Consider the following 15,000-nt stretch of genomic DNA (forward strand, 5'->3'; position numbering starts at 1 on the left):
GGAAAGTGAATGCTAGAGGATGATTTAATTACAAAAGTACATTCAGATTTTTTTTTTAATATTTACTGTGAATGGCTATAGAGGTCCAGTTGAATAAAATAGGAATCAAAGAGGTCCATAGGCAAAAGGTGGTTGAGAACAACTGCTTTAGATAGTTGCTTGACCTTGCAGAATTAAGTGTCAAATTTACCTCATATCATGCTCTGGTTGGCCTTTTTTGTTGTTGGTTGATAGCATTGCTGGCAGAACCGTTAGCATGTTGGGCGAAATGCGTAGCCGTATTTCGTCTGTCGTTACGTTCTGAGTTCAAATACCGCCGAGGTCGACTTTGCCTTTCATCCTTTCGGGGTCGATAAATTAAGTACCAGTTACGCACTGGGGTCGATGTAATCGACTTAATCCCCTTGTCTGTCCTCTCTGTGTTTAGCCCCTTGTGGGCAGTAAAGAAATAAGTAACTTAACTACCTCTGCTGTGCCTGGGCTGTTTCCAGAAGCAAGTGCCTAGCCTCAAATATATCTCTCCACTCATGAATACATCATAAAGGAAAGACAAGTCGATATGTTTGTAGCATCCATGAAGCTGCAGGGGTGCCAGATGCTGGCTAAGTATAACTATATATAGCTGCCTTAGGGTCTCTTCCTCTGGATTTTCTGTAGGAGTTTACTCCCTTCATCTTTTTTAAATTGTCCCACTAGTAGCACAGGTGCTTTTTATGTGGCACCAGCACCTACAAGCCCACGAAATTAGGGATGCTTAGCCGGAGAGCATTGCAGGAGATGAGCCTGTATGCAAGAGCAATCATGCTTTTACTTAGATTGACATGTCTTTTCAAGCACAGCAAACTGCCAGGAGTTTTGGTCCCCTGTGGGTCCAAATGTCTGTGAATCCTTTTTCACTACTTCTGATGTCAAACATTAAAAAAACCTGATGAGGTCATTTATAATGAAATTTCTTGAGGTGAATTTTCCTATGGCAAAAGTACTTACAGTGAAATTTCCGATAACCCAATTTTGAACCCCCTTTATTTTACTGAAAGAAATGCTCATATTTTTCTTCAATTGTTCTTTTTCAGAAGTTCCAAATGCAGTTTCTCCTGGAACTTACAGACCTCCACCTCGAACGAAAGAAGTTGTTGTGAAGGGCCAAGTTATCAAACTGAAGTATTGCTTCACCTGTAAGATATTTAGACCACCACGAGCGTCACACTGTAGTTTATGTGATAATTGTGTTGGTAAGTTTGCTTTTTTTTCTCTTTCTTGTTTGTTGATGTGATACCTTTATTTCATCTTATCTTTCCACCCCACTTTTTTATTGATTTAGAGCAATGGTTCTCAACCAGGGTCCACATGACCCTTGGGGCTATGTATAAGATTTTGTTAAAGCTTATATGCAATAAGTCGGTTTTACTCATACAAATACACAAAACATTTTAACAATTTTTTGAAACACAATTCCTAATAATGTTTAATTCTAAAAATACGATAGGATCTTTTAAACATTGAATGGTTATGACGGTCCACTAGAATAAAATAGGCATCTTCCTGGGTCTACCTCTTCGACAGGTACCCTTCACAATTAGAACTTGGCACTTCTTTATGCAGATTTACCATCTTACAAAATTTTTTTAAAGTTTCTCCTGTTTTTATAAGAACCTGTCAGGGGTATTGTCTCGGATATTTGTATTTAGAAGTTGGTTATTTACTTCTGACGAACCACTCACTGGAATGTCAACTATTTCTTTGAACATTTTTGGACTTTGTAGTTTAAAAGTAAAACAAAACCGGTTTCTTCATTAGAAATTTACGAATGTGTGTTTTTTTGTGTATATATATATGTAAATGTATGTACTTGTGTATATGTGTGTGTTTTTGTATGCGTATGTATATATATATATACATATATATATATATATATATGTATGTGTATGGGTGTATTATTTAGAAGTTCAAAATATTTAACTACTTCAATTTCTTTACTAGTTTTGTTTAGTCAACAGCTGCTTGTAGCACTTAGAAAGATCACTACTTCTACCACCACAACAACAACAACAGCAACCACTGTCACCACCATCACAACTGCTACTGGTGCCACAAAGTTAAATATAAATATTTCTGAAGTCACAAGGAGTGTTGTCAGAACTGGTGCTTAACACCAGTTTCATGGTATGGAGCAGCATGTGTTTGCTCCTGGAGAGGGCACAAGTTTATCTCAAGTAGCTGGCAGAATTGTTATCATGCCGGACACAATGCTTCAGTGGCATTTCTTTTGGATTCACCCTCTGATGAGTTCAAATCCCACCTAGGTTAATCTTGCCTTTCATCCATTTGGGGGATCAGTAAAATACCAGTTGAGCATTGGGGGTCACTGTAATTGACTAACCCCCTCCCCCAAAATTACAAGCCTTGTGCCTGTAGTAGAAAAATGTATCATCTGATTTTGTATTCCCCAACAAAAAGTGGATGGATTGAGGCACAGAGAATTCTGTCCTTACAAGAATTCCAACAACAATAATGCTGGCAGTGGATTTGAACTTGGAACCTAGGAGAGAATAGATAATTACTTCAGCCACTTGACTATTTTACTTTTTCACTGCTGTTACCACCTATTATTTATTCCACCCCTGTAAAATGGCGTTATGTCTTGTGGCCCCCACATACACACACAATAAGCTGCTCTCTGGAGCGGATTCATTCGACTAAATTTCTTCAAGGTAGTACCCTAGCAACAGGACCTCCGTAATGCCATGATGGACCGTGAAGTCTGGCGAAGCATGGTAAATTCCATTGTCTCGACCACGGTCGAACAATAATGATGACCCTAGCATGGCCACAATCTAATGATTGAAGCAAGTAAAAGATATCATCATCATAGTTTAACAGCTGCCTTCCATGCTAGCATGGTTGGGAAGTAAGCTTCTTGATAACACAACCATGCAACATTTCTATTATTAGACTCTAATTCTCACCAGATTACCCTTGACTTTTCCTTTCAAAGTTCAGGACATCCAGCAGCTGTGAAAAGGGTCACTGCAAGCATATAATTAATCAATTCTCTTAATACATTCTGCTCACCACTAAGTCACACTTTTAAGTCAATCAAGTCTGCAGCTACTGAACGGCTCTGGTTTTATTCAACATCTATTCATAGTTGTTCAGTCTTACAAATACGTTTGTAAGAAGTGTGTATTAACCCTTCAGCACTCAGATTCTGTCAAATCTCTAATGTTTATTTACCCACATTATTTTGAATTACTCGTGCATTGCCTTGTAACTTTGAGATTTCAACGATATGATTGTTTATTTTTAGAATGACATTGTAGGGTAGGTATGAAAGGCTGGACTTGGCCAGTTTGAACGTCAAGCAGATAGGATATTTGGGCTGGATGTGGCCAGTTTAAATGCTAAAGGGTCAAAGCAAACAAATATTTTGAAGATTTTTCTATTATTAAATTATTCACTAAACAAACAGATCTATGATCAAAGCATTCTAACCATGACCATCCTGTTGTGTAGCATGTCAGAGACTATACTGTCCACCATAGCCCTTGTTTAACCATTTTTATACCAAGCTGCCAGAAACAGCCCTTGGTTCTATGATTTCTCTCTTTATCCCTTTTACTTATTTCAGTCATTTGACTGTGGCCATGCTGGAGCACCACCTTTAGTCGAGCAAATCAACCCCAGGATTTATTCTTTGGAAGCCTAGTACTTATTCTATCGGTCTCTTTTGCCGAACCGCTAAGTTACAAGGACGTAAACACACCAGCATCGGTTGTCAAACGATGTTGGTGGGGGGACAAACACAGACACACAAACGTATATACACACACACGTGCATATATATATACATATATATGACTGGCTTTTTTCAGTTTCCGTCTACCAAATCCACTCACAAGGCTTTGGTCGGCCCGAGGCTATAGTGGAAGACACTTGCCCAAGGCACCATGCAGTGGGAATGAACCTGGAACCATGTGGTTGGTGAGCAAGCTACTTACCACACAGCCACTCCTGCACCTATAAACTATAAACTATGATATAAACTTCCCGTTTTAAAGTAATCTAAATCAAAACCTTCCCTCAAAATTTCCCGTTAATCTATGTTTCAAACACCAGTTTAACCCTTTAGCATTTAAACCGACCATACCCGTCCCAAATATTCTACAGCTTTTATATTCAAACTGGCCATATCTAGCCTCTCACGCCTATCCTATGATGACGTTCTAAAAATAAACATTGTTAAAACCTGGAAGCTTTAACCCTTTCGTTACTGTATTTATTTTGAGATGCTCTGTGTTTCTTTCAATTATTTTAAATATAACAAAGAATTTAGTAAAATAACTTCGTTATCATTCAGCTAGTATTAGGAATATAAATTGCGACCAAGGTTTGGTGGTATATTTTGATGCAAAACTTAAGAAAACAAGACATTTGTATTACAGAGCCAGAGCCGGTTTTGGCCGGGTTGGTAACGAAAGGGCTAAGATAATGCATGATTAATTCAAAACAATTCAGATAAAAAAAAGGAGCATTACATTTGATAATCTGTATACTAAAGGGTTAATAATGACAAAATTATTTTACTCATTTCTTCATAACTTTCCAAATTGAAACAAAAGCAGTGTGTTTCAGTAGAAATATGGCAATGAAATGTTTCAGTCCTACTGCCCAGCACCTTGAGCAAGCATTTTCTGCATAGCCCTGTGCTGATGAAAGCCTTCTGAAAGAAGCTTGTAGTACATGATTACATGTAGGTGTGCGCTTTTGTCACCTCATTGCGACAGACATCATGTGATTGTTGTAAGCACTTCTTAGAGGAGGACCATCATATGAATAGTGGCATTTGTTTCCTGTCATCTGCAAAAACAGTTTAGCCAAGAGGAAATATTATCTTCCTTTCAGATAGGTGAGGAGTGGTATTAGGAAGGTCATAATCAGGTCATAGAAAGTTTGACCCAATGCCAATATGGGAATGTGGACATATAAATGATGATGACTACGACAATGTAGTAGTAGTAGGTAATGATAAAGATTCAAATTTCATAAAAATGCATCCTGCCTACAGTCATTTGTGCGTATGTGTCTCCATTTGAATTCATGGTTACTTGTTGGTTTTCTTATTTGTTTGTTGAACATACGTATGTGTATATATGTGTATATATACATATATACATATATATATATATATATATATATATATATACACACACACACACACATGTATATATATACATATGTGTATATGTATGTATATATATATGTATGTATACATATGTATATATATATATATGTATGTATATACATATGTATATATATATATATATGTGTGTGAATGTATGTTCAACAAACAAATAAGAAAGCCAACATATAAATATACACACTTATATTTATTGATTTATATTATTAAGCACAAACAGATGTTGTTTTCTCATTGGAGGTATTCAATCGAATCTTAAAGAAAAGGAAAAAATATACCCCCGTCTGTTGTGTGTGTGTGTGTGTGGTGTGTGTGCGAATGAAAGGAGGACTGAGTTGGTTGGTAGAACTTGTGGTCAAAGTGGGCCAAAGAAAACTTAGCACAAAACGGAGCATAAAGCAGAGATGTCAGAAAGAGAGAGAGATAATAATAATAATAATAACAATAATGATGATGATGATGCATGGTGACAGAATTAGTTTTGTGCATCTTTTATCTTTTACTTGCTTCAATCATGTGACTGAGGCCATGTTCATATTGCTCTAGTCCACTCAGCTGGTTGGCAGAAACGTTAGCACGCCGGGCGAAATGCTTTACGGTATTTCGTCTGCGTTACGTTGTGCGTTCAAATTCCGCCGAGGTCGACTTTGCCTTTCATCCTTTTGGGGTCGATAAATTAAGTACCAGTTACGCACTGGGGTCGATATAATCGACTTAATACCTATGTCTGTCCTTGTTTGTCCCCTCTGTGTTTAGCCCCTTGTGGGTAATAAAGAAATAGGTATGAAATAGGTGGTACCTGTATTTCAAAGGGCCAGCCATGTTACATTCTGTGTCACGCTGAATCTTCCCAAGAACCACATTAAAGGCATGTGTGTCTGTGGAATACTCAGCCACTTGCATGTTAGTTTTACAAGCAAGCTTTTCCATTGATCAGATTAACCCCTTGATGCCGGTACTACCTGAAGCATGCGAAACACTGCTCTGGTTTTTTTTTATCTAACCAGGCCACACAAACACACAAGTGCCAACGAGCTCACGTCTGTTTACGTTCACTGTTTCAATAACATAGCGTCGTACATTTACGTCTACAGGTTTATGAAAACGGACTATGTGATGGTATTTATCATAATATGATATGCACGAGTTAGTTAGTTAGTTAGTTAATTTGGCTCAAAAGCAAATAGCAAGGCCATGTAGGGGGACATGGAGTTAAGTACAGGGTGGTGTTCATGTAAAGAGTTCAGGCCACTTGAGGTCAAGGGAGGCTTTGAACAAAGCGGTCATCGGCATCTTCACCATCTCATCTGGCAGCTTGTTCCACGGATCTGCAACTCGGACGGAGAAAGCTCCTCTCCTTCGATTGAGATGAAATCGTCGCAGGTAGAGCTTTTCAGAATGACCCTGCAGCCGACGCTCTGGAGCAGGAGTGAAGAACAGCTCTTTTGAGAGGTTACACTTTCTGCTTATGATGTTGTGGGCGAGAATGAGATCACCACGGCGGCGGCATTTTTCAAGAGAATAAAGGTCCCAAGAAGAAGAGTTATGCGTGTGGTACAACTCAAAACGCGGTATTATGCATGTAAAGTATCCGCATGTCATTGGCTTACTGCTAGTCTCATGACTTGAACATAACCTAAGATAGCTAAGATAATGCACGGGACGGCGTGCATGCGCACCTCAAGAGGTAAAGTACACGATAGCGAACGTAAACATACGTCAGCCGCTAAAAAGTCCATGATAGATGTAGGGATGCTCTACATTGTATATTTACGTTAACCACGGGTAGGCAAGCAAAAGTGTGATCGCATATTTGCGTCAACCGTTGTCCAGGGGTTAACTGGAACCCTTGTCATAATAAGCAACAGAGTACTCGTTAGTCCACTTAGACAATTGTACATGGTTTCAGTAAAACGTTGGCAAACATTTGACTCAATACAGCCAAACTATTAACTCTAATTATTGTCATCGTTATAATAACTATGTCATTGTAATAATTAATTGTCATTAAGTGCTATGATCATTAGGAGTCACCTCCTCCTAGCAGATGAACATCAAAGATTTCCATTCTCACACATGCACCATATTACGGAATAGTCCAGTCCTTGATGTTATCAAACCAGTTTGTCCTAGATCTTCCCCTTCAGCATTTACCATTTTATTAGTACATTTGAGATGCAAAGGAATACTTTCGTAATTTGAGTTGTTGTAATTTTAGTCCATAAATTAAATTGCTCTCCTTTCATAAAAATTAGTTATTTCCTGTGATGTTTAATCATAATTGGCCCAAATTAAAATGGTTAATTGATTAATAAATACTAAATGGTTACTAATTTTTAACCAATATACAGCTAAATTTCTAGACATTGAATTTACTTGTGTGTTTTTGTGTCCATACACACACACACTCACTCACTCTCTGTCTCTCTCTCACACACACACACACACACACAAACATAGTCATACAGTGCAATTTAAGCCGTTAACTGCATAACAAATAACTATTATTAAGAACTCCATATCTATTTCCTTTTGTGTATTGTAATTGTATCCTTTGTCATAAATCCTGGATTTGACTTTATATATATATATATATATATATATATATACACACACGCACATATATAGATACACACACCACACACACACACATATATTATATATATATATATAGAGAGAGAGAGAGAGAGAGAGAGACATCATCGTTTAGCGTCCGCTTTCCATGCTGGCATGGGAAATATATATATCTATATATATATATATATATATATATATATATATATATATATATATTTACTGAACCCTCATTCATCGTCTTCAATGAGGGAATCCACCATATATATAGATCACATGCACACGCACACACATTTATGCTCATATATTCATTCATTCATACATGCAAAGACACAGTAACTCAGTTTTTTTTAAAGATTGAATGCATCAATTCTGTATTAATTAAACATTTTAACTTCGCCCAATTATATTTTAAAATTGATTTTAAAAAATGACCAAATTTGACAAATGAAGAATATATATATATATATCCATATCACACACACACACACACACACATGCATATACAAAATTATCATTTTAATGTTCAGTTTTCCATGCTTCTGTGTGTCAAACAGTTTATTGAAGCAGGATTTCTAGTCAGATGCTCTTTCTGTCCCCAACCTTCACCTTTTTCCAAACATGGTAATAATCCCCCTTGTGGCCAAACATGTTTTTCATGGAAGACTGGAAAAAATTATGGCATTGCTTGTATGATGATGATGATGCTCATTCACAGCCTTCAAATGATGTTTAGAGAAGGGTACACACAAACACATAAACATACATACATATCTCATCAAGAATCTTGCAAAACAAATACATAAACTATATATATATATCATCATCATCATCATCATCGTTTAGCGTCCACTTTCCATGCTAGCATGGGCTGGACGATTTGACTGAGGACTGGCAAACTAGATGGCTGCACCAGGCTCCAGTCTGATCGGGCAGCGTTTCTACAGCTGGATACCCTTCCTAATGCCAACCACTCCGAGAGTGTAGTGGGTGCTTTTACGTTTCGAAGCTTTAGGTGTAGGGGGAATTTGAAGAAACTTGAACGGAAATGATCTTTCGGTAGAATGAAAGACCATTTGAGGAAAAGCGTTTACGTAGTGTGAAATTGTCACGAAATAAAATTTATTGAACAGAAATGTTGTTGTATATTGCTTTGAGACTTGTAGGAAAATATTCATTTAACAAAAAGAAAAAAAAAAAGAAAAACCCACAAAGCCCAAAAGAAAAACGGGAACACACAAAGAAATACAGAACAAGAAAATCCCTAGAGCTGTGGAATGTGTGAGAAATCTTTCATTCTTGTTATCTGCAAAGATAGACACACCCTAGAAAAAAAACCCTGTCTCTGCAAAATTTATGAGCAATCCTTTGTCCGTAGTATTATTTTAACAATGTACAAAGTAATATACACACTGGATGAATTTTAATACACGTTTTACTTCTGGCGACAGCTATGGTTTTTAATGAATTAACATGTATGAGGTGGGTGCTGAAAAGTTCCTGGCTTTAAGGGTATCATGAATAATTTGGTTGGAGGCCCAACTTTCTAAGTTCTTTTACAAGGCTTAGAAAAACTGAAGGACTGCTGCAATAAGTGTGTTAATCTGAGAGGGGGATAGGTTGAATAAAATCATAATTAACTGAGCCTCCTGTATTTTCTTTTACCCAAAGTCAGGAACTTTTCAGTACCCACCTCATGTGTGTGTGTAAATATATATATATATATATATATATATCATCATCATCATGCATCCATTTTCCATGCTGGCATGGCTTAGACGTTTTGACTGGGGACTGGTGAGCCAGGAGGCTGCACCAGGCTCCATTCTGATCTAGCAATGTTTCTACAGCTGGATGCCCTTCCTAATGCCAACCACTCCAAGAGTGTAGTGGGTGCTTTTTTTTTTTAAAGCCAAGTATTTATCCTCTTTTGCTGAACTGCTAAGTTATGCTGACGTAAACATACCAACACCATTTGTCAAGTAGTGATGGGGTGGGGTGGGGGACAAACAGACACAAAGACACACACACATAGATACATACATATATATGACAGGCTTCTTTCAGATTCCATCTACCAAATCCACTCACAAGGCTTTGGTTGGACTGAGGCTATAATAGAAGAAACTTGCCCAACTTAACTTGGAACCATGTGGTTGGGAAGCAAGCTTCTTATTTCTTTATTGCCCACAAGGGGCTAAACAAAGAGGGGACAAACAAGGACAGACAAAGGGATTAAGCAAGCTTCTTACCACAAAGCCATGCCTGGGAAATGTTTTGAGTAAATATGCAAATAAAGCTCCTATTCCATTATGTCAGGGACAGTCTAATGATGCTGATGGGTGAACCAGTTTTTTGGGGTTGCATTGAGCTGTACTGATATAATGTAGGATAAATATAACAACAACAATAATCCTTGGAAGGAATTCATAAACATTTAATACATCACTGTGTGTTTCCACAAATCATGTATATATATATATATATATATATGTATATATAATGCCTCCTGGCATGTATGTATAATTATGCCCTCTATATATAATTAATATGTTCAATAAGAAATAATTATTTTCGAAATTTTTTCTCTTATGAGGTTTTTACGCTATCTACCTGACAATTTCTTGTTAAGTTTTCCTTATTAAGTATTGTCCTTAATTGCAAAATGCTTATTCCGAAAAAACTTTTCCTCTCCCGAAATGCAATTTTGTAAAAGTCTGCCATTCACCCGATGTAATATATATAAACTCACCCATGTGCTTCGTTGATGTTGATCAGTTAGCTGTTCGGCTAAGCGAGGCAGGGTCGTTGTTTATTTATAATACATTCAGGCCTGCTGATGATTACGTAAGTATGAAATCACTGGATACAGGCCTATATTTTTAAATGTCTTACTTTGAAAAATTGCATTCGGTGGGATTAGTAATATTTTTGGTAGAAATGACTGATTGTCCCTCCTAGCGTTTGGCATGTATATATAATGCCTCCTGGCATGTATGTATATTATGCCCTCTATATATAAATTAATATGTTCAATAAGAAATAATTATTTTCGAATTTTTTCTCTTATGAGGTTTTTACGCTATCTACCTGACAATTTCTTGTTAAGTTTTCCTTATAAGTAGTTGTCCTTAATTGCAAAATTTTTATATATATATATATATATATATAATATATATATATGTATGTAGCTGGGAAATCATAAATCCGAAAAAGAAGCACATTCTAAGTTATAGAGCAGTATAGTATAAAGATAAATAAGACTGGTCTGTAGGATTACCCTGGCTTTCACGTCCATAAAGCGCTTAGCTTTACAGCGTATCATCAGACCAGAGGCCATGTGCCAACAGGTTTTGGGATCTGATGATATTGCTCTAAAGCCAAGCACTTTATGGACGTGAAACCCAGGGTAATCCCATAGACCAGCCTTATCTATCTTCATATATATGATATATATATATATATATATTTATTTCTACACCAGCTGCTATGTTGTTGTTGTTTTTGTCTCATTTGGTCTAAAGTCGTAAGACAACCATCGTTATATTTTGTTTATCCATTACTGTTTTCAATTTCGTTTTCGTCTCTTGTATTTACATCCGTCTTGTGCGTTCACATTCCTGTCTTCTACCAAGAAATCTAATGCTTACAGCTTAGTTTTTTTTCTTGGGGCTGGCCGAGTTGGAGCAAATATCAGAATTGAACAGCCGAAATTTGCTATGATGATTCGGTGTCTGACTGAAGATTGAAGGCTTCGAATGATTTGTCTGTGTTCCGTGTTCGTCCCTTCCTGTATTTCACGTTCATTATATATAAAAACATTTATTCTTATATATATATATCATCATCATCATCATCATCATCATTTAGCGTCCGTTTTCCATGCTAGCATGGTTTGGACGGTTCAACTGGGGTCTGGGGAGCCCGAAGGCTGCACCAGGCCAGTCAGATCTGGCAGTGTTTTCTACAGCTGGATGCCCTTCCTAACGCCAACCACTCCGAGAGTGTAGTGGGTGATTTTATGTGCCACCGACACAGGTGCCAGACGAGGCTGGTGAACGGCCACGCTCGGATGGTGTTTTTATGTGCAACCGACACAGGTGCCAGACGAGGCTGGCAGACGGCCACGCTCGATGGTGTTTTTTTGTGCCACCGACACAGGTGCCAGATGAGGCTGGCGGACGGCCACGATCGGATGGTGTTTGTTACGTCCCCAAAGCACGGAGGCCATCTATGCGGTACTGGCTACGGCCACTTTCGGATGATTTTCTTGTGTGCCACCGGCACTGGTACCACACAGATACAAATTCCATTGATGTTCATCTATTTTGATTTGTTTTGATTTGATTTTCACTTGCCTCAACAGGTCTTCACAAGTGTCACAAGAAGGAAGGTATGCACAGGTGGACTGACTACGTCCCAGGTAGGGGCCACGGGTTATGGCCTGACTAGTCTTGCTGGGTCTTCTTCGGATGGTGTTTATGTGCCACCGACACAGGTGCCAGATGAGGCTGGCGAACGAACGGCATGATCGGATGGTGTTTTTTACGTGCCCACAGCACGGAGGCCAGTCGATGCGGTACTGGCTACGGCCACGTTCGGATGGTTTTCTTGTGTGCCACCGGCACTGGTACCACAAGATACAATTCCATTGATGTTCATCCATTTTGATTGATTTGATTTGATTTGATTTTCACTTGCCTCAACAGGTCTACACAAGTGTCACACACTTGCCTCAACAGGTCTTCACAATGTCATAAGTAGGTGTCACACACTGCCTCAACAGGTCTTCACAAGTGTCATAAGTGGAGGTAGCATAGGTGGACTGACTACGTTGCCGGGGTCTTCGATGGTGTTTTTATGTGCCACCGACACAGGTGCCAGATGAGGCTGGCGAACGGCCACGATCAGATGGTGTTTGTTGTGCCCACAGCACGGAGGCCAGTCGATGCGGTACTGGCTACGGCCACGTTCGGATGGTTTTCTTGTGTGCCACCGGTACTGGAACCACAAAGATACAAATTCCATTGATGTTCATCTATTTTGATTGGATTGATTTGATTTTCACTTGCCTCACAGGTCTTCACAAGTGTCACACACTTGCCTCAACAGGTCTCCACAAGTGTCACACACTTGCCTCTGCCTCAACAGGTCTTCACAAGTGTCACACACTTGCCTCAACAGGTCTTCACAAGTGTCATAAGAGGGAAGGTATGCACAGGTGGACGACTACGTCGCCGGGTCTTCGGATGGTGTCTTTATGTGCCACCGACACAGGTGCCAGATGAGGCTGGCGAACGGCCACGATCGGATGGTGTGTGTTGTGCCCACAGCACGGAGGCCAGTCGATGCGGTACTGGCTACGGCCACGTTCGGATGGTTTTCTTGTGTGCCACCGGTACTGGAACCACAAAGATACAAATTCCATTGATGTTCATCTATTTTGATTTGGTTTGATTTTGATTTTCACTTGCCTCAACAGGTCTTCACAAGTGTCACACACTTGCCTCAACAGGTCTCCACAAGTGTCACACACTGCCTCTCTGCCTCAACAGGTCTTCACAAGTGTCACACACTTGCCTCAACAGGTCTTCACAAGTGTCATAAGAGGGAAGGTATGCACAGGTGGACTGACTACGTCGCCGGGTCTTCGGATGGTGTCTTTATGTGCCACCGACACAGGTGCCAGATGAGGCTGGCGAACGGCCACGATCGGATGGTGTTTGTTGTGCCCACAGCACGGAGGCCAGTCGATGCGGTACTGGCTACGGCCACGTTTGGGTGGTTTTCTGTGTGCCACCGGCACTGGTACCACAAAGAATACAATTCCACTGATGTTCATCTATTTTGATTTGTTTTGATTTGATTTTCACTTGCCTCAACAGGTCTTCATAAGTGTCACAAGAAGGAAGGTATGCACAGGAGGACTGACTATGTCCCAGGTAGGGGCCACGGGTTATGGCCTGACTAGTCTTGCCGGGTCTTCTCACGCACAGCATACTTCCATAGGTCTCGGTCTCTAGACATTTCCTTAGTGAGACCTAAAGTTCGAAGGTCGTGCTTCGAAACCTTTAGCGACTGAAGAAGGGTTTTTTTCTTTGTGTTAATTGTCCTGTACTCTATTTTTTTGCTGTTTTTAAAAAAATGTCCAGTTCCTTTGGTTTGTGTCTATGTTTTCATTTCTCATTGTGTTCGACGTCCTTTTGGTGTCCTGTACTCATATATGCGTGTATATGTACATGTACAGGTAGGTACGTACATATATGTTTATATATATGCATATGTTTTATTTTATTTATTAATATATTATATAATATATATATATATATATATATATATATATTATAAGCAAGCCATGATCCTATGAGGGCATTAGTACCAAATATGAGCAACTCGACTGTGATGTAGAGAGAACACCCGTGAAATGATGATAATGTGCATGGGGGTGGATTTTCTTTTTGATAAACTTTCTCTTAGTTTTCTGTTCTCTCTAATATTCAGTTTCTTTTTATACTTTTACTCTCTCCTCTTTTGCTTTCTTTCACTTTCTCTCTCTCATTTCCTTTCTACCCCTTCTCTGTCTGTCTATCAATTTCCATCTTACCCTATCTATGTCTCTCGGGGGGGGGGGGTTTCCTTATTCTCCCCCCCTCTCTCTTTCTCATTTCCTTTTCCTCTTCCCTTTCAATCTCTTCTCACACTAACCAGCATCCCTTCCATTTTCTCATCAACACTTGTTGTAATCCTTTCCCCCCCCCCGTCACTTTTCTTCAAACCCTATCCCATATAACTAGGGATCCCAGCAAGCAACAGTTCGACCCCCCCCCACCGACTCCGACCCCCCCCCCCCGCCATGTACCCTCCACAACACCTTCCGTTGCTGATGCGTATTGATGATATGATGAGTCAAACTTTCATTTCATGATAACAGTATTCTGTTGTTGCTAACAACGAAGAAGCCACCACCACCACCACCGCCGTTACCCTCACAATTGCCACAACCACTGCCATTAACCATCACCATCCTTGTTGCTACCAACAGTATTACCACCACCAACACTATTACTACTACTACTACATCTACCACCACCACTACTAATTGCCACTGCTACCACCACTACCACCACCACCACCACTACTAATTGCCACTGCTACCACCACTACCACCACCACCACCACTACTAATTGCCACTGCTACCACCACTACCACCACCACCACCACTACTAAT

The 15,000-nt window shown here is 39.3% G+C and overlaps 1 protein-coding gene across 13 annotated transcripts in view; it reads left to right on the forward strand.

Annotated features, from left to right (window-relative positions):
* LOC115222836 (palmitoyltransferase ZDHHC9) overlaps window positions 1-15,000 on the forward strand; it is a 207,983-nt gene that overhangs the window by 91,515 nt on the left and 101,468 nt on the right. For all 13 annotated transcript variants that reach the window (XM_036511931.1, XM_036511932.1, XM_029793167.2 and 10 more), the window contains exon 3: window positions 1,074-1,232. In XM_036511931.1, coding sequence (XP_036367824.1) covers window positions 1,074-1,232 — 159 coding nt within the window. The remainder of the gene's footprint in view (window positions 1-1,073; window positions 1,233-15,000) is intronic.

Source organism: Octopus sinensis, linkage group LG21, assembly GCF_006345805.1.
Source record: "Octopus sinensis linkage group LG21, ASM634580v1, whole genome shotgun sequence".
Lineage (NCBI taxonomy): Eukaryota > Metazoa > Mollusca > Cephalopoda > Octopoda > Octopodidae > Octopus > Octopus sinensis.